The sequence below is a fragment of the Haliaeetus albicilla genome, chromosome 1 (genome assembly GCF_947461875.1).
Source record: "Haliaeetus albicilla chromosome 1, bHalAlb1.1, whole genome shotgun sequence".
NCBI classification, from domain to species: Eukaryota; Metazoa; Chordata; class Aves; order Accipitriformes; family Accipitridae; genus Haliaeetus; species Haliaeetus albicilla.
Window position 1 is genome coordinate 18,786,980 of NC_091483.1, and position 27,580 is coordinate 18,814,559.

The 27,580-nt window shown below is 39.4% G+C and overlaps 1 protein-coding gene across 6 annotated transcripts in view; it reads right to left on the reverse strand.

The window, feature by feature from the left end:
* Positions 1-27,580, reverse strand: part of WDFY3 (WD repeat and FYVE domain containing 3) — a 185,563-nt gene that overhangs the window by 42,156 nt on the left and 115,827 nt on the right. For 5 of the 6 annotated variants that reach the window (XM_069780681.1, XM_069780713.1, XM_069780703.1 and 2 more), the window contains 14 exons: positions 23,759-23,940; positions 22,039-22,270; positions 18,965-19,125; positions 17,794-17,905; positions 17,185-17,375; positions 15,485-15,637; positions 12,890-12,963; positions 12,626-12,787; positions 11,124-11,218; positions 9,238-9,358; positions 7,488-7,705; positions 4,669-4,904; positions 3,232-3,366; positions 1,124-1,303 (listed from right to left, as the gene is read on the reverse strand). In XM_069780681.1, coding sequence (XP_069636782.1) covers positions 1,124-1,303; positions 3,232-3,366; positions 4,669-4,904; positions 7,488-7,705; positions 9,238-9,358; positions 11,124-11,218; positions 12,626-12,787; positions 12,890-12,963; positions 15,485-15,637; positions 17,185-17,375; positions 17,794-17,905; positions 18,965-19,125; positions 22,039-22,270; positions 23,759-23,940 — 2,252 coding nt within the window. The remainder of the gene's footprint in view (positions 1-1,123; positions 1,304-3,231; positions 3,367-4,668; positions 4,905-7,487; positions 7,706-9,237; positions 9,359-11,123; positions 11,219-12,625; positions 12,788-12,889; positions 12,964-15,484; positions 15,638-17,184; positions 17,376-17,793; positions 17,906-18,964; positions 19,126-22,038; positions 22,271-23,758; positions 23,941-27,580) is intronic. The other variant, XM_069780692.1, reaches the window with a different exon arrangement.

Here is a 27,580-nt window from a genome sequence, read left to right on the forward strand (position 1 = left end):
GAATTTGGGCTATAGTGTTTTGTTGCAGGAACCTGGCTGTTATTCATCTATTTCACAAGGGATTGATTAGTTCTACACATTCGGGCAGAGGGAAATGCTGGAGGAATAAACCAATTTGGAGTCAAGACAGCCTTCAAATAGCAAAGAGCTCAAGTTGTCAGGCAGCTACACAAAGTTTCAAGGGACTTAGTAGTTAAAGTAAAACCTGCTCAGAGACACAAGGCTCCTCTAAAAACTCTATACAGGTGAACACCAAATCAGCTTTACCAGTTTATAAATGGCACTTTTTTGAGAGAGCGAGCTCCTAGCATCTACTTCAAGTGCAAGTTTAACTTAAAAGCAAAATAAACTATCTTTATGAGATGCTCATCAGCATGTCCCTTTAAAAACTGATCTCCCACTTTTATTGACAACAGAAAAGATAGCATGCCACCAGTAATTCCTGAAGTATTTTATTATACCCTCCCTAGTTCTAGCATTTGCCAACCTGTAGCCTAACTATCCTTCCATATTCTTAGTAAAATTACTTTTAGATGTTGGCTAACAATAACTGTTTGTTTCCTTTCCATTCATATTCTAGAAATAGTATCATTTTTAAATGACACCAAGCTCAAACATACTACAGGCAGCAATGCAAGCAAAGTTGAATTCACACCCTCTCCTGGCTTGAACTCAGTAGTTCCAGGTAACACAAGAACACTGTTTTGTGGTTAAGCCACAAAAGAAGAAATGGGAAGTGGGAAGAAAAAGAAGTTTTAGATTTTATCATATCCTCCAGAGCAGAGGGCTGAAAGCATAGGCAGACTCCATTTCTTTTGCTTTTGTAAATCTGAGCTAACATTGTTCATATCATTGAAAATAACAGTCCACTAGAAAACAAATAAATCATGTACATTCCCCCTAAAACACAGTTTCAGATGTCACTGCACAGGAACTGCCCTTCAGTTGAGCATGCACTTCTCTTGGTTCCGAAACCCAAGTGCAAAACGTCCAGACCAGCCTTTACAACGACCTCTTTCTGCAGGGTAAGCAGAGCTTTATCTTTGTATGACTGCTAATTGATAAATCCTCAAAAGTAACATTTGGGGGAAAAACAAAATAGCTAATTAGTTGGATTTCCTACCATCTCAGAGTACGGTCGTATGTTGAAAGGAAACACTGTTGCTGCCAGCGCACACAGGAACTCTGGGCTCATCCACAAGGAAATGAGGTCCGGCACATTGTGATACAAATATCGAAAGAACTGCATCAAGGTGACTGGATATTCTCGAAGCCAAGAGCCTTCTTCCTCTGACTGCCAAGGCTGAGTTGAAAAACAAACAGCACATTAGCACAGATGGCACTAATTGAAGAATGCTCATTTCAGAAAGGAGCTGCAGGAAGAGGAGCTGTAAGGTCAAACATGCAATCAAACGCATTGTCAAACATGCAATGAAACACGATTGTGACAGGTGATCAAAGATGAGGCCAAATGTGATCAAACACATGGACAAGCACTTGTTCAAGCAGAGCAGAAATAAGTGACTGAATTTGTGGCCAACCACATGACCAAGTGTGAAAATCACATCCAGAGCATGTCAAATGTGTCAGAGCACTTGTCAGAACACATGACCAAACATGTGTCTAGAACACATGACTGAGGACACAGTGTTGGAACATGTGACCTAGTATCTGACCAAACAAGTGACAGAAAATGTGTTCAAGCACATCACCAACATGTGACGAACCTGACCCAATGTGACAGAACATGTGCCTGAGCATGTCACCATACGATGAACATCTGAACAAACATGTGACCAAACACATGGCTAATCTTGCTTCCAGAATGTGTGACAATTGAACAAGCTACCAACTTCTAACACACACATAAACCACATGTCCAAACCATATGCCTGCAACAGGTGACAATAGAACATGTGATAAGAGAATATGTGTCCAAGCCATCACAAACATGTGACTGAACACATGGCAGCATATCACCTTATCATAAATACATGAGAAACATGTAGCTGAACATGACAAACACTATGAAGATATGTCATGATAAAACAGGCTGGAACAAGTTGCAACCACATGATGAAATGTAACCAGACACATGACCGAACATGTGATAACCCACAGCAATAACACACAGCATCCTAACACATGACAGTAACCTATGCCTCAGCATGTGTTTGAGCACATCACAAACAGGAGACTGACCACATTTACAACACATGACTGACCATAAGACAAAATATGTGTCTTAACACATAATGATTCAAAACATGTTGGTAAACATGACCTGACTCATGTCAACCCCAAATGTGATGGCACATCTGAACATACACCTGATGACGCAGCACAAGATAGCAAGGCAAGAGATAGCGCATGTTGCAAATGTGTCTGAACAGGTGAGGACCAAACACATGACAGAACAGGTCACCAGCAAGAGACAGAACACATGATAACAGGAATGTGTACAGCAGCAGGTCATGAACATGTAACCAGCACACGTGTCCAGAAGACACTTCTGGACATGTTAACATGGGAGACACATGCATGTAAGCAATGCTTCTCAGAGCATATCACAAACACATGATGACCAAACAGGCGACAACCAAACAGGTGCTGCTTTTCAAACATTTCATGAGATAATTTTCAGCAGATAACATACTATGGCTCCAAGGAAATACAAAATTTTCCCACTGAGAAACCAACATTCACTACTCTTGACATTAGATTCAAAGATGAGAAGATGACACGTTTTTCTGGCAGTAAATTCATTTCCTGCAGCATGTGGCTATTAATAGTCAGGGGACTTCTCTGCATGTGGAAGGTTCATGCACAAAATCTGCAACTCGCATAGCTCTGAGCAGATGGGATATAGAGTCTCAAACATTGCCCCACGATGTTAATCAGGAAAGAAATTCAATGATCTCTGCCAAGGGCATTTTATCCTTCTGCTTTCTTCTTTTGTTTTAATTGCAGCAAAACACAAAGCCCAGCCTTTTTGTGAAAAAGCAGCATTAATTTTGTGGCCACTAATATTTCTACAGATACTGAAAAATAAAGTAAGATAGAATAACCCACTGACACTGATGGTTTTCACCCAAGTATTATGAGCCTAACTCACAGCTGGGTTTCTTGTGACATTAACAAAACCTCAACTTTTTTAATTTGGCTTTTGACCACATGGCAAACCTGAACAATTCTGTATATTCAAATACGAGCAAAATTTTTTATGCTTACAGAATTCAGCATGCTCCTCAGCATTCCCAATAACAAGAAGGCAGCTTCTGTGCAAACACTATGTATTGAAGAGGTAACGGTGCCACAGGAGGCAGGAACTCCAAATATGAATGTCCAAATAGAGTCTAAATCAAACTGTAAGAGGTGAAAGAGAAGAAAGAAGACATGACATAACCCCTTTCTCCTGTGCAATTTGATATTGCTTTTTATTGTACCTACAACATGCTCATTTGGCAGTATCTAAAAAATGAATTGTTTCACATATTCCAAACTTTGTCCCCAAAAGCTTCATATGAAGGTCACATGTCACTGAAGAAAATTCCTTCTGACCATGGGCTAACGTAACTGCAACTCTCACCTTCTCTAAGTATTTAAGTGTTTTGAAACAAGAAGAGACCTGTCAGCACAAATGCTGCACAATCACTTCAGTTTACTTCACTCACATCTAGCAATAAAACCCACATAATATCCCAAAGGTAAAAAAAAAAGAAAGAAAGAAAAAGAACAAACCAAACAAAACAAGTTTGCATTTTCCAGCAAATCCAAAAAATTAAATCAATTAAAAAATAAAAAAGGACAAAGTGCCCACTTCTAGCATTAAGAGCTCTACTGCTAAATATTTTAAGTCATTGAATTTAGTTTTAACAGTGCCGTACTTCAATGCTTTAAGCAGGACGTGAGCTTCATGCCTCTACTTCACTGTAGCACAGTGCTGAATGTGCTGTCAAGTATTCCTCTTGAGAAAACAGGCAGGCAGAATACCTTCTGGTCTGAAATTTTTACTTTCCAGTTGGCACTGATAAATAAATGTTAGCACTTCATCCATTCTCAACAGGCATCTTGACTACCTGGAGCGTGGCTTTTCTGCATAAAGCACTACATTAAGCTTCCCAGGACTCTGTTGTAGACCATGTAATATCTACTCATTTACATACAGTTAAAACAAGTCCAAAATCAACCTGTTCAGAATAAGAACAATACACGTTTTCCAACTACAACTGAGATGCCTCCCTACAAAACCACAAAGACCTTCTGAAATAAAAGCTACCTTGTTTTCTCTGTAACTCCACGATCTCTAACACAGCAACTTCCCACTCTTTTAAAAAAAAAGAAACAAAAACAAAACAAAAAACCAAAGCAAGCAAGCAGGCAAAAAATTATGTCCCCTTCAATGCCCATACCACATCAGCTTGAAACAGGGATCTGCTTCTCATTTGACCCCAAAACAGACCAGAAAGACACCAGCAACAGCTATGCCCTAACAGGCTGGCTTCCACACACTCCCGTGGTACCTTGTCCTCCCACCCTAAACAGCTCAGCATTAAACACATCGTGACTCTGAGTCAGCTGCAGAGAAAAAGGAGGGGGCCTGGTTAATCTGTTATTTTCTTTCATGACAGACAGAATTACATTTACATTTTACTAGATAATCCCTACCTGGCAACCCTGATTACATTGGCTGCTGATGACAGGTGCACTGACCTGAAGGTTTTCAGGCAGTTCAGTGACTGGCTGCTGCAGGAAAAGGGCCATGAGGAGGAAATAGAGTGCAGGTACGTTAGTGTGCTTCGGGAGAAGGGACTGCAGAACGGGAAAACCTGGGAAGTGACAAGCATCCCGGTTAATCTCCCGGACTGTTGATCTGCCACCAGCGCTCCTGCCGACATTGAACCCTAAGATGAAAAAAAAAATACAAAAAGCCAATAATGTTAATAGGTAAATGACTGTGAAGCTCACTCTTATTGAAGTAGTGGACACGAGAGGGTACCTCCTCAGAAATTAACACTGCAAAAAATGAATGTGTGCATACAGACTATCACACACATTATGCAATTCTGCTTCAGATGTCCAATATTTTTAATCAATTAAAAAAAAAAAGGAAATTACTGCTTTCCAGTACTACATAGATGACACTGCTCCATACAGACTGCCTAATGCTACTGCATACACACACCCAAGCTTCTGAAAAAAGATATTTCACTGGCTGAGAAGGAAGTACCACCTTAACATCAGTTACAGATTTATATTACCAAGCAGCAGTCCCATGGCCCATTTAAGTCAATTGGCTGCTAATTTGTTTCCAAAGATGTCTCAGGGGCATCTTGTTTCAGCTGTTTTGTTACTGATTAATCAGCTGGTATGAAGCATTAAATGTTCTTATTTTACCTTAAGTGCTGCCAGAGGCACAAAACTCACCTTTTCTGACCCTGCTTCTACCTAGGTATTACATTTTCCTATTTAAAGAAAAAAAAAATACACCAGGGCAGCAGAAGCGTTTATTTTCAAGTGAGGAAGGAGGCAGAAAGACAGTTCAGTCTGCATCAGCACAGAGTGAGCCATTCTTCTGACACTGACAGAGATCAGGTTGTTTTTCTGAGGCTCTAATACAGATATCCTTTCCACCAGAAATTGACCTTTTAAACAGAAGACATCTAACAGGAATCAGACTAATGAAGTCTTTGCTACAAAGTTGCAGGAAATCCATCAGTAATCTTGAACAAAAATGGCTCCTATTTGGTTTAATGAGAAATCTAGGAGCTGATGTGTTTTAATTTATTAAAAAACACAGGGTGTGAAAATCAGATAATCTGTCACTATCATTTGATGAAACACAAGTTTAAATATATCTGTTTGGTCACAGTCTAGCTTGGATTCAATTAAAGTGATACTATAATAAGAAAAATAGGAAAACTCTATAAATGCTCTCCAAATGTGATTGTAAATCACAATCTTATTCAGAAAGATTTTGTGACTGAAAAAATTGTTTATGTTACTGGACATTTAAAGTAGATACTGAATAAACAACTGTCAATTCCCTAAAATATCAATGGTTTTCAAATTTTAAGGATCATGCATGCAAGGCACATGCATATGCAAAAGTTTTTTTCTTAAATAAAATACAGGACATTACTCAGAGTTAGCCAAACAACAGATGCTGTAGTATGTTATAAATGTTTGCATGTGTTATATGGTTTCAGAAAAACTGTTTTCCTTAACCTTCCTAATTCATTAATAACACAAAGAACCATCCTATGTTTCTAGTTGGATATCCTGAGGGATATATTATGGGCAATCACTGTAAATAGACAGACTTAATAGTTTTATTTATGCAAAAAACAAGATTGCATAAGATACTTTGATAGATTTCAAAGAGACAAAGCAGAAGAAAATGGACTTCACATATTCATTTCAGGAAAAGCCCTCTTCCTGAAATAAGATCACTTCAACAACACAACTATTTCCTTATAATAAACCAATTTGGAAAAAATCTTTAGTGCAGAAATAGATCATATACTGCTGCAACACAGAGAAGTGGCCCCTTGCACAGTCTTTTAGGAACAACAATTAAGTTGAAAGTACTATTAATACCACTGCCCTGATCTAAGACCTACTCAAGCTTGTGAAAGACTCCCATTTAATGTCAATGGGTTTGCATCAGGATCTGAATGGACATTCATCTGTAAAGCACCATCTTATTTTGGCTTAAAAAACACAGGTCCATGGGAAATCTCCACTACACCTGTCTACACAGAATTGATATCCATTATTTTAGACACTTGGAGATGCATTTCAGACAGCTTAGAGATTCTCAAAATGGGTCCTGTAGAACTAAAGCCTTATACACTGAATTCTAGATCACACAGGGTAACAGAAAGGTCTGATAACCTGGATAAATGAAACTGCTTTAAGAACCTGCAAAGAAAGTCTTGACTAAGAGAGAGAGCGTGAGCATGCATGCGTGCAGAACACAGGAGAGGGAGAGCAAAAGAAAGGCTGAGACGATACTGTAAACATAGAAATTTCCAAGATAGCAAAAATCCAAACTGGTAAATCTAATTGGCATAGAACTCACTAGACAAAGCAGCTCAGGTATAACACTGCATGATGCTCTAACTAATAAAAAGTAAACAAACAAGTAAATTCTACTGAATCTTTATTTGCTGTGTACGTAAGGTACTATGCTATGCTACCTCTGCATCTAGCTCAGACGTGCCTGCCCACAGGACATACTTAACCGTACCATGATGATAACAGAAAAAAACAGTTAGCACACAGGCTTCATGCAGATGATGAGGTAATACTGAACTACAATGAAATTCATGTAATGTCAACTGAACGGCAGTTTCGTAAACCCACTCCCTTTTGCTTAGGAAATCTAACTCTTAACAGTATTTATACAATAACCTCCACCTCGACACATATGCACACGCGCTCCCACATAATCCTTCAGGCATGAGGGGGCTGAGATGCCATACCTAGCACAGTACCAATCTTATTGGTCAAGACAGAATCCGTCTGATCGAGCCAGCCTCCACCACTGAGACCCTCCTTAAATTTGATAAGGATGGACTGATTACTCAACAGGACCACAAGAATTCGCATGGCTGCTGTGACTGTGGTGGAATGCAGATGTTCTTCCATAAACATCATAATCCAGTCAAAACCCAGTGTCTTGACCAGTTCTTCACAAGCCCTAATTAAAGAGAAAAAAAAAAAACTAGTCACATTTTACAGCATTTGGTTTCCTACTACATAGCAAAAATGTCCTCCACTACAGGGCAAACCTCAAGATCAGAGAAAATTCAGATCTATTGAAGAGTTAACTGAATTCTTAGGTAAGTTTGCTACACAACAAGAAGTGTTGCTCACCAAATCTTGTTAAATGGAACAGGTACAGTGTATTTGTTTAGCAGAAAGGGAAGAGTAAACAGCTTATGGGACTATTCCATTGCATGAGATTTCTCCAATTGCTGCTTTTGATAATAAATGTGGAATGCTGAACAGGAAACATTTGTCCACAAATTATAACTTTCAAATACTTTCTGTTGAGCCATACATAGGTAAAGAGTTTTCACAAGCCTTTTTAATAAACTGGTATTAAAAAATAAAGGTGGTTTGGATTTTTTTATTAAGAGAAGAGTTGCTTGGGAATATTTGAAAGAATATGGTCTTGGTTTTTTTTAAAGCAGTATTGCTGAAAAGCTCAAAGAGGTTCTGGTTGTATGTCAACCAACACTCAGTCAATCACCACATAATCTATATATGCCATACATCCACAAAATGCTTCCAACAGACTCAGGACAGCCCACCGGGCAGTTGCTTGAAAGTTGTATTTTGTCAAGGTTTTAACTTGACAGTGTTTCAAAGTCTCTTCTCCAACTCACCATATGACTCTAGTGCCTCATTAAACTATAATATCATGTACCCTCACATGCAATTTTAAGCAACTAAGGGGCATTCTAGGGTTAATGATCCTAATGATAACCCCTACTGAAGCCATTTGATCTTAACCAAATGAGAAGCTGACTATCTCACTTCTCTAAACCCACAAGTTTTCTCTTTCAACAGATTTTATTTTCTCTATAGCCATGCATGACGTTATGAGAGAACAGCACCAAGAAGTACTTAAGAGCAGAGGGTTAAAGAACTGGCTCTCCAGATAACAAAACTTTAAAACTCAAAGTAGCCAGGCATCCACACTTGTTCCCACTGCATCCTACTCACTCGTGATCCTCTGTCCCTCAAAGTTTTAAAACTAACAATTTTACAAACAGTCTTTCTTCCATGAAGTAACAATAAGAAGCAAGCAATCTCCCCCCAAATCTACCAAATAATTTCCTCTCCTGCTGATATTTACTTCTGTTGTTCCTAATTTGAAGCATAAGTTTCTACTAATGCTGTCAATCATGGTCTTAAATTTTTTTTTTTAAAGATTCAAAACAAAAAAGAGTTACTACAATAGCTGAAAGATACGTGTTAAGTTACACAGGCATCTGCTTAGTACTATCATTCTTACTACCACAACTGACAGCATACAACTCAATAATCATGCATTCCATTTCTGCTAGCATACCCAAAGCTAATTCAGGGACATCTGCATAAATCATTCAATAGTTCCTATAAAATTATGCAATTAAACTAGTGAATCGAACGGGTGCTGTGTAATTCTCCCTCTTGAACTAAAAAACTACATCCTTTCTCTACCTCAAGTTTTTTTGTACTTACTGCAAATTAACAGTTGTCTTTTCTTTAGATGTATATAGAAGTTTCAGAAGGATATCTAAAAGCCTGTTCCGCAGCAGAATAAGATTAGCAGAAACAAGTCCTCCAAAATCATCCTCTGTTCCTAAACATAAAAAAAAAAAAAAATAAAAAAAAAGGCAAAATTAGGCTTTTGGAACTCAGACTTTTTAAAGGCTATTCATAAATTCCACACATAAGCAAATGCAACCTGATCACCCTGCTAAAGTGCAGGCAGCCTGCTATACACCGCTGAGAAATGCTTGATGCCCCATGAGCACCACCATACAGAGCTCAGTCTGTTTGAGGAAAGGGTAAAAGGGAATCCCAGCTTCTCAGACAATAATCTAAACTGAGGTGGTCCAAATTAGCTAAACTAGTCACTCCTGGCAGGTAGAGACATAAAAACAATCAAACACTGCCCCGCACCCACACAACATGGTAGATAAACATTTTGCATGATGCAATCGGGGGGGGGGGGGGGTCGGGAGGAGGGGGTCGGTGGAAGGGGGTGGGGAATTGCAAGAAAAAAACCATGATACTTCCCAACTGCCTCCAAATCTATGAAATGGAGAGAAAAATTAGTTTCCTTGTCTTTCAGTAGATCCCTAAACTCATCACCAGTTGAAAACCACTTACTGCAAAACAAGCCAATGCATGCAGCTCAAGACTAGCTTTACAGTTATTTTGCAAATCTCTCCTATTGTACCTTATGCTGTCAAAGGAGGACCATATTTTTACATTATTCAAACAAACAAACAAAAAGTCAGGACTTGAAGCAACATGCAAAAATGTAGACAGATAAATGGACACTTGCTGGGCCAAGGTTTTGTGCGCAAGTCAAACACAAAGCATCTTCTATGGCAGAAATACAGCAGAACTGATGGAAGACCAGTAACCTAAAAATCTCATGTCCTTTGCCTCAATCAAAAGCTTCTCTCTCCATTCCTGCCACAGCCTGAATTTCTCCCCAAGGTTCTTCAGTCCCCCAGGTAGGCAAAAAGCAGCTCAGGCTGTGGTTAGCCTGGGAAAAAAACCACTGCTGGCCTGTAGTGAGAAAATCAGTCTGGATCTCTCTCCAATACCAACTCCCTCTTTTTCACTAAAAAGCTCGAAGTTAATCATCTTCGAGACCGCAATAAGCAAAAGTATTCAGAAGGAACAGGAGAGACACAGGGGGATAATGGCGAATGTGAAGACTGCCTAAACCTTGTTCTTCAGGAAACCAAACCAATAAAGCCAACTGTAAAGCAGAAACACTTCTCTCTCACTTGTCCCTGTGCACCAGTATATTCCCAGGAGATGCAGAAACAAACAGTCTTTGGGAACTCCCTTCTAGTTATTTGGGTGACATCCAAATGTGGGGCTAAAACATTTCTGTTCAGGGACACTGATCTAAAATGCAATTGCATAAGCCTCTTTTCTTTAGGAAAACTAAGGTAGAAATAGTCTCAAAACAATTCAATATAAGCATTCTTGAAGGACAGTAAAACTTTTTTTGCCTAAAAAAATAACTAGGCTTAGTTAATCCTTTTACTTCCTCGACACCTGGATGGCAGATGCACCTAGTAATCCATTTTTTGTCTTTTTTCCTCTCCCCACAAAGAAGCAAAGATGCACAGCTGACTTGAAGGAGTAAGCGGAGGAAACAGAACAAAACCATGAAGTGTTAATGGAAGGAAAACAAAGAGTACATGGGTTTTGCACTGCTTTGCACACAATACCGAAAACTAAAGTAACCACAACTAACTGGCAGCCAGGTTATAACAAAATTACAATATTGCTAATGACACTATTTCTGCATTATTTAAGCGCAGAAGAGATCTCAAAGTATTTCTCTTCTACTGCTTCTAAGACGTGCCATCACTTACCACTGTCAAGCTTTTCTTCACTGTTTATTTCCATGACTACAAACTTCTCACAGACTGCAAATGTAGGTAAAGTGGAAGAGATGAACTGTCCAAACCTTGTTGTATAGAGAAAAAACATCATTCACTGATATGACAGATGCACTCTCATCTATCAATAATTCACCCTAAATATAAAAGCATAACACTAGCAAGAGGGAGATACCCAAAAATGTCAACTTTCTCACATCTGAAGATTGAGGAAAACGGTCTTCATCTAAAGTTACTAGCCAAAACCAAAATTAACATGTAGTAATTAATGGAATCTTTGCATGCAAGTCTGCAGGTAAGGGACCCTGAAAATGCTAGGATTCAAGAAAGGAAACTGGGAGATACCACCAAGTCCTAGTAAAAGGAACATCACAAGTTAAAGAAAGGAGAACAAAACATTATTCTCAAACCATTACAGCGGAACAAGTATTACATCAAAACCAGTGATTACTCAACTGGTATAACATTTATGCCAATACCTTGAGGAGATGTAAAACAAGGTCATGGTTTTCCAAGACAAGACAATGATGTGGTACTCAAAGAAAGGAGATACAATATATTCCTCTTTCCTCTGGAACTAACCTGAAATGGTCCCTAGCCAGTATAACTTTTCCCAAGTTAAACAATATTTTTCATTTTTGTTTCCAGGAAGGAGAACAAGAAACACTCAAGATAGGCATTCTACAATCTGTTCTGTAACCATTTAAGCATAAAATCAACAGTTTTATTCTTGAATCATTTTTTTTTGTTCTGTATAATTAAAACAAAGACAGGTAAGATGTTCAGGTTGATGCTTCTGATATCTTTAATTGTACTTAAAGCAAGAAACTGAAAACATGACCACTTGTATGCAAAGAACTCACAAGCTCTGCAATATTTTATCCATTTCCATCATAATGAAATGGGAGATGAGAAAAATTAAGTTATCAAGGAGTTGAACTCGTCTAAAAGCATTTCAAATATTCCTGTACATATGAATTGCAATTATTTATGTAACTTTCGTCAGTCAGAATTAATAGTACTATATCCGACAGCCTTAATTTTTTTTTTTTTTTTACAGTGATGATTAAGAAAAAATTTTGAACTAAACCTTTCATGCAGAAGAGTAATCAAAGCTGCATTTTAACCAGAAGTATCATTATATTCCATCTCAACTAATGGTATTTAAGAAAAGTGCTCAGTGCTTCACATGAACAAGGGAGCTGCAATACAACACCTTTCGCCTGCAGAACATTAAGCCAGTTTAATCCCTCAGTCATACCTGGTTAGATACACACTGAATTTAATATGCAAATCAAGGTATTAACAAAATTATTGCCTATGTCTCATTCAGTCTAGCTCTCAGAAGAAAAAATTCAGCACATGAGCATTTCATGTTACTTGTTCCACAGCAGTATGACCATTCAGTATTTTTGACCAAGATCACCAAGATAATAAAAAACAAGAAAGCCAGAATTATCACAGGTGTGGGCTACCTGAGCAAGTCATAGCTGCTAGGGAAGCCTTGAAGCAAAAAGCTCAGCACATTACTAATCGCAGCAATAGTAGGCTGGGACAGAGACATATCTCGAAGAGTCAAGAGCAGTCTTGGGATGAGTTGGAATTCCCTCATTAACTTAGCGTTCTTTGCCGCTTCGCTGGAAGAAGGAAAGAAAGGAGGTGGCAATTTAAAATTGGAGCATCCTCTACATATTACCTAATCCTCTAAGTCTCATTACTAGGCTGGCATTGGCTCATACCTTGACTCAGTGAGAAGTTCTATGAAGTGCTCAAATAATGACAGATGAAGCTCATAGGGTGCATGAAGCCAGACCTGAAACACAGAATAAACAATGATACATTTTGTACACAAATCCACTTTAAGATTAAAAACTGACATTAATATACCAACGGTTATGAAAGGCTTTAAGAGATTAAAACTGTTTGTCTATGTAACTGTTTACCTGGCCATTGCACTCAAATGCTCACTGCAAGGTTCTCAACTCTTTATTCTTCAACTTCAGATAAAGTATTAGATATACTAGTGAAGACTGAAAAAACCACACATTGGTACCAAACATATTCTGTGTAAGCATATCATGCTGAAAACTTTTAAAGAGTTCTAGACAAAAAAGGTACACACTATCTGGAATTTCTCTTTAAACAGATGGTGCAATGACTCCAACCAAAGGAGATACTGGGGTTTGCAAGGCTGATGTGAAATGCGGTGTTAAGTTTATTTGGCTTAAGTAAAGATTTTCTCTTTGTAAAATTAGCTTACTATTTTCTGCCAAGATTAAACTCAAGGTCTTCCCTGATTTTGACTTTTTTTTTTTTTTATTTTTACCCAGTATTTCCTGCACACTGTTTTAAATTACTTAGATCCTCTACAAAAATAATAATAAAAAATAATCAATTTTTAAATCAATAGAAGTAATAAAAGATATAAAAGCCAGAAAGCTCACAGTTACAGCTGTAAATCTTAAAACTGGCTTGCTATTGAACAAAGCATAATTAATATTTGTGCACTGGTGTATAAAACTGGCTTAAATGAAAAGCTTTCTAGCTTTTGCTTTTCTTCTATCTTATCATCTAAAATGATCAGAACAAATCTTTTCATTTCCCTGTTTAGCAAAAGAGTAAGAATATCTAATCTATCCAATTTAAGTGAAATGTTTGGGTCACTGATTTCTGAATACAGAAATAAAATAAAAAATTATTAAAAAAAAATCAAGCCAAAACCTGAGGCTTTTGGAAAGTTTCTTTTTAGTGACTCACTGACCAATTACTTGCACTTTAAAAAATTTTTTTTTAGTCTCTTAAGTGTGTTCGTTCTCCAGTTGTTCTTGGTCTTCAGGAAAAAAAAAAAAAAAAGACAAGAACTAAACAATATGAAATTGGATCTTTTGTACAGTAGTTGCTGTCTGAGTGACTATATACCAGTTATGAAATTTCTCAGCTGGTTCCTTTATGGGGAAGAGAAAAAAAAAAAAAAAGAAGAAAAAGAGAGAAGAGTATTCTTCAGCAGAATTCAAGCCTCACTGTAAAAGGAGCTGGGCTGTGATTCACACTCTTCTCTCTGCTAAATAGTTCATCTACCTTAAGAGCTCTACCACAAATATTACCTCTTGTAGATGTAATAACTTCTTTTAAGTCTATGTTTAATTTTGTGAGCACAAAGAAAGCATTATTGTTATTTAAAAGGTTTGTTAAAGAATAACTATTTACATGATACTGAAGAATTTATGTTTAGACAGAGCACAAACTTATTTCTAGTTTTAACGTTACACCTCAAGAAAAAAAAAAAAGAGGAAACTGGTTGGTGACAAATTTCCTCTGTATTAGAACCCCACTAAGGTTAAAAAAAGAAAAAAAAAAAAAAAAAGAGGCTTAGGCCTGCCCTTTTCATTTCCTCTTTCTTGGTGCCATAATTATAGCATATCATTGATCTTGGCAAGAGGGGTGGGTAGTGGGTGCATTAAAGACCTTTATGTTCTCGAAAAAACGAAGTTTACAAGACCTGTTAATTTTATTAAAATGAAGGCTATAGGAAGCAGCAGAAGTTTTTTCCAGAGGTGAGACCCTTAAATAAAAGTTTCCAGGAGCGCTATGAAATACTCAAATAGAGATCTAAACGGATAATTCCATAAAGCCATTTGTGCAAGATGGACTTGCACTATTAAGTCACTATCTTATAGCTGGACTAGTAGTGGCAGTAATGTTTTTATTTATTTATTTATTTTAGTATATATGAACCAGAATACTTTTAACTCAGTCTGTGTCACGTACAGATAATGCCAAAGGAGAAAACACTAAACGATGAGCTCTACGCATTCTTTATCAGCCATTATTACATTAGCAATTCCTTCTGAACTTCTCTACTTTCCTTAGTTTAACACAACAACACTTAAATATTTCATAGGTCGTGCAAGCAGAATTTTAACTGCCTTACTATTAACTTTGCAGGAGATGTATGATAAAATGATTCCTATGTGCTATGTTGAAAGTTTACCTCCTACTGTTATTTTCAGTACATCTTTCATGCTTCAATATATGTACTGCAGTAGAACACACAGGTTAATAGAAATTGCTGAACAGAAAACTACAAAACATATCTTCTAGAACAACAAAAAGCAGAAATGTCTGTGGTACCCATTCATTGTTTCTACAGTAATTCAAGCCATTTCAGCAGAAAAAGTTACTAATAATCTTGCTGCTCAGCTGCTTTACTGTACTATATATGAAATAGTAAGTTCTCAGGATAACAGCCTAGTTCAATATTTAAGGTACGCTATCAGCATCTGACTTAAACCCTATCCAACTTCATCATCACTTTTCTGTGCAGCCATACATACTTCAAAATCACAGAGCAGATCCTGGAAGGCAGCAGAATTTGGAATAATGGACGTTTCATGCCCGCTATCGACAGTTCCCACCAAGGAAAAGGTCAGATGGAGTATGTGGCTGTTCAGAAGGGATCGTTTCTTCTTTAACAGCATCGCCAGCAACTTCAACAAGTAAACAGAAGAAGAATTAGTAGCCTATGAACACACAGCAACATTGTCTAAGCACAAAGAAGCATGGATGAAATGTCTGTGTCTCTTTAGAGAAGGCTCTTAAAGTATGTCTGATAGTTGATACTCTTGATGAAAAAGCTTCAAAGTGGCATTAGGGTTGATTAGAAAAGTGGCATGTCCAGGACACCCTCCAGCTCATAAAACATCTGTTCTACACTACAAACAGTATCTAGGCCCTGAGGATTAGGCATACACACCCCCCACCCTCAGCTCTCTGGTAGTCAGTCACAGTTTAAGACAGCGTATGATACAATCTCAGATAGTTTTATTCCTGGACAGCAACCATGGATATGGCAGACAGAGCGCCCCTAGAGTACTGCATGCACAAATGAGAGGTATTCTGGCACTGAAGAAAAGTAACCATGATAACATAAATCTGAAGAAGAAAAGTAGCCATGATAACGTAAATCTGAATAAGCCCAACTTTCTTTTTTTCTTGCTGCCCTTTGTTGCCCTAGGCATGACCATAGATGTTGGCCTTTCAGGCCTCATTTCTGCTCTAACTTCTTACAATCTGGGTTGGGAAAGAACCAATTACCAGATGTACTACTACCGTTTCTCATCTTCTGATGCGAACTTGTTAAACTCTCAACATACTGGCCTGTTCAGCTTCACCATCCTCCTTGAAACATTACTGAAGAAATACAGATTTCTGGAAATCTCTCTCAAACCATGCTATTTGCTGAGGTGGAATGTAAGGTTGTATGTGATGATCCACTGACGGCTTATGGTGCAAGGAGGACACTGTCTAGATTTATTTGGTCAAAGTAAGCCAAGGTCTGCAACAGGATACATGCAATAATGTTCTGATGTAACTATACTAGCCATTAGCATTATAAGGTTTGTAAATATACAGCCCAAATCACAGCACAAACTTCCTGTTTCAGTAAAGCAGTCTTCGTGAGAAACGTAAAATGCATTGGTCATGTAAAGATCTTCTCAAGTCTTCTCAAGTCAGTCAACCAATCCTTCTGCATAACTGATTGCACTTTCCCCATTCCGATGGAGAATTAAGAATTCTTCAGCTTGAAAGCAAACAGTATCACTAACTATAAAGTCTGTGCAGTCTCCTCAAAATGATGATTCTACGAGTCCACTTGTTTGGTTTTCTTCATGTGTCCCTATTGTCCTCTCTTGCTGGCAGACCATGGAGACAGACACTCCCAGGCTTGCCAGGGTGGGTTCACAATCACAGGAAAAGAATCATCTAAGTGCCACAGTTGTGCTGTTCCTTGCTATTAATGAAGGCTCAGTTTCAGCAAAGCAGCTAAACATGCACAACTGCTTAGCAAAACTTTCCACCCTCTCCTGTAAAACCCATCCTAAATAATGCAGTTATGCTAATTAGCCAAGAGGTCACTAAACTTAAGAGCAGAAACTCAGGTTACCACAACACAACAAGGAATTTCCATGGGAACTGCTAGGACAGATGGTGAAACTCAGTCTGCATGATCTGTTTTAAGACATTTCTTACATACCTGATAACCTCTGATTCTTTCCATTTCTTTGCTGGCTAGTGGATTGCTCTTTACCACACAGACCAAGGCCTTCACAGCTGCATACAACCCTTCTACATCTGATGCCATAGCTACAAGTCCCAAAATAGCAGCAGCTCCACCAATGTACTGCAGTGTAGTGGCAACAGGCTTGGGGACAAATGTTCTTACTCCTGAGCACAGGCACAGAAAACACATTAAAATAGAATGAAATCTAATTCTTGTAGAAATCATTGTGAATACATGCAAGTAATTTGCATTCTAGCACTGCTTAAATTAAGAAAATAATATCACTAGAAGAACTATGACACCTCAGATGAGGAGGTGAAGGAAATACTGCACTGGAAAATAGTCTATGACCTAAGGTAACTTAGTGTATTTTCATAATGATTACATATTAACTGAAACAAGCACCCCATATCAATAAAAAAAAAAGATAATAGTATGTCCATAAAATATAACAATGTTGAATAAATTTAACAATGTACCATTAACATTCATCAATTACATGATTTATCTTCTAGACCTAAGTTCTTATTGACAAGTAATTAATCATTTTTAAACAGAGTGATTCTCAATTACTCAACTCACCCAAATATCCTATCAAAGCTGCACCAATGGAGCGTGCTGGTCCATTCAAATGCCCTGCTGAGTTATGTAGCAGCTTCACAGGTGTGGCATTTTCATGAGAAGAAATTGCCAGCTGAACAAAACAAGAAAAAAAAAAAAAAGCAGGGGCTAAAGGGAAGAGGGTTTTTTTATGCAAGCCTGAACATAACTTGTGTATTTTCCTCCTGTGACAGAGCAATAACATAAACCAAAATAGAACTATTCTAGAGTCATTAAGACAGTCTCTAAAGTAAAGAGAAATGTCTAGTCTCCAAAGTTTGAGGAAGATTAATCTAACTTTAAAAATAATCCCACCAGATCATAGAATGGTTTGGGTTGAAAGGGACCTTTGAAGATCATCTAGTCCAATCCCTCTCTTGTGGGCAGGGACTTCTTCCACTAAATCAGGTTTCTCAAAGCACCATCTAACCTGACCTCAAACACTTCCAGGAATGGGGCGTTCACAGCTTCTCTAGGCAACTTTTTCCAGTGTCACGCCACCCTCATCGTAAAAAGTTTCATCCTTATGCCCAATCTAAATCCACCTTCTTTCAGTTTAAAACCGTTGCCCCTTGTCCTGTCAACTACATGCCCTGGTAAAAAGTCTCTCTCTGTTGTTCTTATAAACCCCCCATATGTATTGAAAGGCTGCAATAAGGTCTCAGAGCCTTCTCTTCTTCAGGCTGAACAACCCAAACTCTAAGCCTTCCATCATAGATGGTTCTTTGAACAAATAATTCACTGATTTTAAAGTACTTTGAAGAAAAATATAAACCAATATTCTGGTTTCCAAAGCTGAATCATAGTCAGAGGACTAAGCTGTCAGCTTTGTTCACCTGCAACAGTAGAAATACTGTTCAGTGAGATAATCTTAACTGGTTTTCAACGGGCTTACAAGTGCCATCTACATTAAAAAGCTGAAATACTTCCAAAAGGTGCTAAGATACATAGCTACTAGTAATCTCAAGAATGCAAATAGAATCGAGGAGTGCAATCTCCTCTCAATTTTTTTTTTAAAACCATGAAAATGTTTATGGGCAACTTCTGCAAGTACATTATTGTTCCTAGTTGCATTGAGCAAATTGCCTTGAAAGAAGTTAGAAGAAAGGAACCAATAAGTAGTACGTATTAACCAACTCATTTCCCAACATACCTGTTTGGCAATAGCTTTACTATCCAATTTGTTGTAAACTTTCCTTATTTTTGCCACTGTAAATGAAGAAACTGACAGTGCATAGAGACCAAAAGAGACCTTCTCTTCTGGTACCAAAGATACTGGGGATGGGTTGATTCCTTCAGACTTTGAATCTTTGCCTTAAAAACAAAATAAAAGTTCATTTCAGTAATAGCACTGTTTTTCTTTTCAGTTTCAAGAGTAAAATCTTAAGCAAATTATATTTCAGAATAGGTATAGAAGAAAGGTTTCACAAATAGCTGAGATGTTATATTGTCTTTGCATACTTGCTTGCTCTACCAAAGAGTAGTTTGATAGCACACAAGTCGTGGAATAAATCTGCTGTTTAAGATAAAAGGGCAATGCACAGCAAACATTTCCTTTCGAGAAGGTCTACAGTATTAGCCTGTAATGGCAACTGGCAGCCTGTGGCTTGGCCAAGCAATAGAAGATGTGGTGCTTCCTCATCTGAATTTTTGGAAGGCAACATAACTCCTGTACTCAATTTGCATACAGCCTAAGGGCTGTTCACTTCCCTTCCCACCTGAAGAAAAACAAAGTAATCAAAAAACAGAGAAGTATTTGGTACATCTGCATCTTTGCCCGTGACAACAGGCTTTTTTACAATGGTTTGCTAGGAAAACCACCTTAGCAAATGGTACAAGAGATGCAAGACTGAATACAGACCAAAAGGCCCAGGCATCGAAGAGAATATACAACTGTATCTTTAATATTTTGTATCCACTGCTCCAAAAGTGGATGCTTCTTGTGAGGTACTGCAAACACTATGATTGACAGCTGTCTACAACGCTCAAAGGAAGTGTGAAAAATTCAGCACCTGAAAGCTCAACATAAAGATTCACTTCTGCATCTTCATTCCAGGTCAAAAGGTGCCTCCAACTCCAGTCAAACACATTAATGGAATTAAAAAAGCATGAAGGCTCTTCACCTAACACTGAAACAAGTGAGAAGCTGGGTGTCTACCTAATTTGTTGAATCAGGGTCAAGTCTCTGTCAAGTCTTACTTAAGAGACAGTTTCAGAAGTCTTGGCTTCCCCATAAATGAATTCCTCATTGGATCCTCTGCTCACATGGATGCCCTGAGAACATTCCTCCATGTCAGCAAACAGACAAAGGAATTCCTTCTCCTGAATTAGTAACTGCTCTCTGAGGGGTCTTTCCAAGACTTAAAAGACTATCAGGTTTTTCATTTTGTTTAAACACAGGACTAATTCTCAGAAGATGGCAGTCTTGCTTACTGAAAACAGGGACAAAACTTCCAAAAGAAGCGTTGCATGGGCAAATGGCAAGTCAGACACAATTTCCCTGTAAAGGACAACAGCAGAAGACTGCAAGGCCTCTTCCCTTCTCCAGTATTCCCACAAATAATTATTAAACTAAGGAAAACCAAGCATTTTGGAAAGAGGGGCCAAGATAAAATGGTAAGATACACAGTTCATACTGCACACCCTATCAAACTCCTTATGGTTTGGCATAGTGCACATGATGTGAACAGAAGCTTAGCCCCAAATAGAAACACGCCTTTTGTTCTGGAGCAGACTGCTCCTGAAATACAACGAACTGAGCAAAGCTTGTGCAAGAGAAATACACCGCCACACTGGAAAAAGTCAGTATGTTAAGAAATGAAGAATTTTTTTTTAAGTTACTGTGGGCTTCCTGGTGAACATGGCTTTAGCATAAAGGCAGGAAAATCTTTAATTCTTGGAAGTGAATGAACAAATTCACATTCACAGAATTTCCTTTGGCTAATTCGGTACTTAAAACTTGCACATTGCCAGTCAAAATGCCTTGCAGGAGAAATTATAATTGACTAGCAGATACCTAAATCTATAGTTGCTCGCCAGGTTTGTCTAGCTGTCAAAAAAGCAAGTATGTGGCACAGATCTGTACATGACAATTCAATTCCCAAAGTTTTTCACTCAAGATGGGCAAGGAAAGCTACATTCTTTTTCATAATACTTCATTCTTTCACAGCCTGAACATCATCTACATTTGGGCGGGTGGAGGTGTCTGTCACCACTCTAGGGAAAGCTTTCACCATGAAAAGACTCTGTGCACTGCCTGTACATACTTTTGTTTTCCTACCACTCTCATCACTCACTGCCTCCTTCCTTGAGATGGTGACAGTTTCTCTCCAGAAGAGCTGGAAAGCATTATGGTCCTCATGGAGAAAGACAGTGCAAGGACAAGACGACTTGGATATGTTCCCCATTTTTATTTATATTTCACTGAAAAGCCCTGCGATAGCCAGGTAAAGCAAAGAATATCTTCTGACATAATATTGATGTTAGCGAGGAGGTACTCTAACTGCGCAGAAAGACAGGGAGCTCTACAGAACAGGAAAATCTCGCTAGTGACAGAGCATCTTACCAGAGCTAATGAAGAATCCATTGCCTGAATATTTAAAAACCGGGCTATGGACACACACTTCTAACAAAGTTATTTACATCTTTTTGTGTTGCACTCCCCCCAATTTCAAACACGAACACTTAAAAAATGTAACAGAATTGCCCACATTTGTTCGCAACAAATGCTTAAAGACTATCCGCTGCACCACAATCCCTCGGGTTTGTTTTTTTTCCTCTCAGTTGATCTATTTAGGCCCTATAAACAATGACATTTCGAGACAGCTGTCTTTAAAGTACAGAATACATTGCAGATTTGCAGATGAGTGCTATCACTAGAAACCGACAAGTTAAAATGCCTTTCCAATTTCACTTTCTACAGATAAATATAATATATAGCATGAATAATGACAGCTTTAAGCGTTTCTAACTGGTTTAAAACCAAAATGAGGAATACAAGCACTTCTATCATACCTCAGTACAAGAGGTACCAGAAGTATGTTAAAACAGTAATTTGGATTTCTATCATCCTCTTCAATAGCAGCTACTAATCTTCTCCCTATGAACAGCTAGCTTTTCCTCTCTCCTACCGCATACTCTCCTTTCTCACCTCTTCTGTCAATCTGCACACAAAAGATTCCACTACACCCGTGCAAAGTTACTAGCTGCCATTTCATTTGTACTTACATGGTACATATACTGCTTGAAAACTTCCAACGTAATTTGGTCCCAGCTCATAAATGGTGCTAATACCTGGGGCAGGCAAAACTTCCTCCAGGAAATGCGTAGGGCCCAAACGCCACACTAACGAAGAGAGCTGGCGCTGTGCGGGTGGTGTGCCAATATAGGCATAAACAGTGCTGACTACAGGTGGATTGGCAGAACCAGACCCACTAGGACTACTATGAACATAGTGAAGCTGTAAGGGAGAAAAACATGGTGAAGTTATTGAGAGAGCATGGTTACCATGAAAAGAAAGTAGGCAGACCAGAAATTCAGGAAAGCATTTTGCAAACCAGGGGATGTACCGAACAACTGCTATGTAACACACAGTATTCTGATACTTTACAGCAAAACTCAGTGAAGAACATTAATCAGAAGGTAAATGCAAAGATCACAAGTTAAGTGGCTTTCTAAAGATGAAGGTGTGTATGGAAACACAGGATGAGAACATGCGAGTTCTGTGCTTAAAAACACTAAAGAACAAGGCTGTATCTTGATTCTAAAAACATGGTGCTCTATGACGGTCATTATTTTTTGCGAAAGCAGTAAGACGATCTCATAAACTTGTGTTCTTCCTTCTCCTTTTTCAGCCAGTGAAAATATGCCTTTGGTAATCATACTGTTTCGAGCTAAAGTGCAAACGTGATTAATTGAATCTGCTAAGATTTTCAGACAGCAATAAAACAAATATGTGAGTAAGATGCTGGCCTATATGTAACGACAATAACAATCTCACAGGCATTTTCTATCTACCTTGTAAAAATTCTTTTACCAGCTATTGAATATAGTCATGTATGGCCAGATAGATGGCCAGATATATGCTTAAGTATTACAGCTATTAGCATAACAAAGTTACCATAGTCTTCTTTCTGCAAAAGAAATACTGAAAGGTAAACTCTGAAAGCTGAAATATTGTTCCACCTATAGCAGTACAGCAACGCTAGCTAATTTACAGCCCACCCCAGGTTTAGCTTACTCCCTTAAGGCCCACACCTGCCAGGTGCCAAATGCTCTTTGGTTACTGGTTACAGGTCAGGAATACTTTCTGCTCAGTGGACAGGTCCACAGTGCTCTTTACTGCTCTCTGCTTTTGGCCTCCTAGTTTCTTCCACCTAATAACAAAATATTGACAACTAAATGTGTACCACCAACTAATAACATCTCAGTGGCTATCACTGACAAGTTCTCGGGTGGCAAGAGGGTTGTGAAAGGAACAATCTGAATAAATTGGCAAAGCTGTCTTACTCTGTAATCTCCCTATTATTCAACGTTAGATCTGCTATGTGGTCCTGCGATAGATAAGTCTTCTTCAGCTTTTTATGATCCTTCTAATTAATCTAGTCAGCAGCATCTCTGTGCCACACTTGCCTCACATTGAATGCAACATGTCCACCTCACTTCAGTGTTACTATTGCTCATGCCTGAGAAAGTATTCATTATCTTCTCCTCTGAACAGGACTAGGGCTGGCTCCAAGCTGTGTATAGTGAGCGAAGACCCCTTTTTGCAAGGCTCCTCATTTTGTGGGGCTTTTGTTTGTGGTGGTGGGGTGGGTTTTTTTTAGGGGGGGAAGGGTGCATTGATTTGTTTTCTTCTTGTTTTGTGTGGGTTTTTGCACATATATACGTGCAGAGAGAGAGAAATCACTCCAACCAGTAAAAATGAGGATTTAAAGGTTTATTTTACCTTAACAGTGTTAACAAGCTGTCCATCAAGGTAGAGTGCAGCTGTGCTGTTCTTTAGCATGCCTTTACTCATGACCAGAACTAGGTGATGCCACTGGCCTTCCACAATGAGGTCACCACAGCGGAAACGGGCACAACAGGGAAGAATTTCATAAAATGATGATTCCTCACTGAAGTCATCAACTAAAGGAAAAGTACCAGTTAGTGGGCACCAGTAGAAATGTTATAAGAAGCTTAAAACAGACGAATATGTCATTAGACTTTATGTAAAACAATCTACAGCAATACATTAAACCCAAATTTTTAGAAAGCACATAGTTAACAAAAATACAATTAACAAGATATGAATAAAGTCATACGATTAATAAGAATGAGTTTAGACTTCCAAATACAAGAACTGAAAGAATGAAATCACATTTTTTGAGAAGTGTTCAGACCAAATTGTCACAGTTTGACAGGCTAAACATACTTAAATACTTGCACACTAACAAACTAGTATAGTTTTGGTAGTATCAATGACAGGTCTCTTCTTCCTTTGCCTTAATTCTTCTCTAAGAAAATTCTCAGGATATTTTTAGACTTTTGATAATTATGTTTTACTTCTCCCCTTTTATCCTCCCTCTGAAATTTTAGCTGGAATGACAAGTTTGCTCAAGTTTTTACTAACTTTCTCATGCCACCATGCAAGTCACAGAAAGACCTTTTATTGTTTTTCTAAACAAGTTTTTACAGCAGTAGTCAGCAAGAAATAACAGATGTCTCTCCAAACCTACAGAGCTGTTTATCACTTTTCTCACACTGTGGAGAGAAAGTTACCCATATTTCCCAGACTTTCTCTTCACACTTTTCCCTGCTCCACCATGGTCTCCTCCACAGGCCTGACTACCTGATCCAGTGTGGTCCTCTCCAGGGGCCACAGGGGATCTCTGATCTGGCCCCCTCCCCTCCTTCTGTTCTCACCTTTGTGTCCTCAGGGCGCTTTCTCTCACATTTTTTTCCCTTACTCCTCACTCCATGCAGCGTTTCGCCCCTCTTACATGTGTTTTCCCAGAGGCACCACGAGCCTGGCTGCTGGACTAAGCTGTGTCCTGCAGGGGGTCTGCCGCGGAGCTGGCTGGAAGTGGCCATGTCTGGCATGGGGCAGCCCTGGCCTCTTCCCACAGAAGCCCCCTCTTGCTCCCCAGCACCTGCCCACAGACACTCAGTATAAGCTTGCCACTATCATGCTTAAACAATTAGGTCACACACAAAAGAAGATACAAGTAAAAAGATTGTCTTTTAAAGCATCTGTGTCAGAATCATGCTAAATTACAAAGCATAAGTGAAGTTAAAGAGGAGGATGAAAGCCTAAAACTTTTTTCCTTAATAAAAGCCACAAATAGAAAGCCTGGCTAGCAAGACACACATCAAGCACAGACTGGGGGTACTTGTAACTCAAGCCTCAGCACAGTGGCTTCTCTTCTTCCCTTTTTGCAGTTCTAAGGAAAATTAATTTTCTGAAGTGCTGCCACTGAAGGGTAGTTCAGGGCTGAGACATTTCTGTCCAAGTCAAAATGAAGACTTCACGATGTCTTGCCTGTTCCATTTCAGTACTGTAACGGCAGCGAGTCGCCCTTGCCTTCTCTTCACCCTATCAGCAGTGGAGCCTGGGATGTAAGGCCACCACCAGCTGCTGTCGGGCGAGGCGAGCTGCACCCGTGGCTCCATCGGCCACCCTCGCAGCAACAGTGAGAGCAGTCAGAGACAGATGCCTGCCTTCCAGACACGCGGCCAGAGGAACCCACTCCCAGCCTCTCTGCAGGGGCTGCAAACCACAAGCTGCTGACCACCCATCCCCAATTTACCCACCTATACTCTTCAAGCATTTCCCAGGTCTTTCTTCACTAATGGGTGCTGAGTTATCTTCTGAATGTTGAAATACACTTTAGTTCTCAGCACAAAATTCTTTAATTTCTCTAACAGGCATCACTTGACTTCATACCAGAGGGCATGATCAGTCTGCAGGTGCATTAGCTTCTCCATTGCAAAGCAAAATGACCCACACTCTCTTCATTCTTTTATATTGAAGGAAAAGAAACCATAAATCCTCTTACCTCAGCAGCTGCCTACACAGACAGAACACTCATTTCTTTAGAAATAGCACAAGGAAAATTATAAAAGCAGAGTACTTGGAACTAACTTTCAGATGCAAAAATAATCTCAAGTTCTTTTTCTCAGCCAAACACCTCTGAGCACAATTCTCGCTCACAGAAACATCCCTAAACCACCCCATTTACTCTTACAATAGACCATCAGCACTGGCAGGCCTGCCATCTCAGTTCTTCAGGTTCTTACCTGCTCAGCACTTGATGGTACACCACCAACTACGACTTAGCCATGACAGGGTGGCACTCCAGTAAAGCAAAGTATCCCGTTCAATTAAAAACCAGTCTTTGTAGTCAGAGACCTTCAGATCTTCTCTGACAAAGCCTCTTCAAATCCAACCTCTTTTAAAGAGTTAGATAACACAGGCTTACAAACTAAAAACGTACAATCTATAGCCCCAGTGCAGGCTAAAGCAATTAATATGAAGATAAACTTACATAATTCTCTCTTATAAGAATTTGGTGCAAGAAAACACTGTCAGTGTCTTTGTAATTTAAGAGGTTTAGTTCCTCCCTTATACTATAGCTATTCAGCTCCCAGGTTTTAGGTTTTGAACCTGACTTCCAGTAAGAGAAACTACTACAGTTAATGATGCAAACGTCCACTTATCATGAAAAGAAGGAATATTCTATAACAGTCTGCTTCGCTGTTTTTTTTTAAATAACAACAGTTGTACAAATTCTTTATTAGTGCCTGCTACTCAAAAGGAAAGAACAGAAGCAGGAACAGATTTTTGATAACCACTTGTAACCCAGCATGTTGGTTTGGTAAAGAGCTGTTATGGGTTTGTGTGGCACAGTTTTTTTGGTAGCGGTGGAGGGGGCCGCAGGGGTGGCTCCTGTGAAAAACTGCTAGAAACTTCCCTGGCTCCAAGTTGGACCCGTCTCTGACCAAGGCCGACCCAAACAGTGACGGTGGGAGCGCCTCTGGGATAACGCATTTAAGAAGGGGAACCTGCAGCGAGCAGGGGGATTGGAATGTGAAAGGAACCCCTCTGCAGACACCGAGGTCAGTGCAGAAGGAGGGGAGGAGGTGTGCCGGAGGAGGATGATGCCACTGCAGCCCGTGGTGAGACGGCAGGCTGTCCCCCCCCAGCCCATGGAGGTGAACGGTGGAGCAGATGCTCCCGAGGATGGCCATGACTCCATGGGAAAGCCCATGCTGGAGCAGTCTGTGACTGAAGATTGGCCTGCAGAAAGGACCCACACCAGGGAAGTCTGGGAAGAACTGAAGCCCGCGGAAAGGACTCACGTTGGAATAAGTTCGTGAAGGACTGTCTCCCGTGGGAGAGACTGTCTCCCACTGAGACTGCACGGTGGAGTGAGGAGTCCTCCCCCTGAGGAGGAAGGAGCGGCAGAGACAAAGTGTGGGGAGCTGAACCCAACCCCCATCCCCTGTTCCCCTGCACTGCCGGGAGTGGAGAATTGGAAGTGGAGTTGAGCCGGGAAGGAGGGAGGGGTGGGGGGAAGGTGTTCTAAGGTTTGGTTTTACTTCCTAATATCCTTGGTTTGTTCTGATTTGTAGTAAATTAAATTGATTTTGGTTTTTCCCCAAGTTGAGCCTGTCTTTTGCCTGTGACCATAACGGGGAGTGATCCCTCCCAGTCCTTATCTCAACCCACGAGCCTGCCTTTATATTTTCGCCTCATCCCACCGTGGCTGGGGAAGAGAGGAGTGAG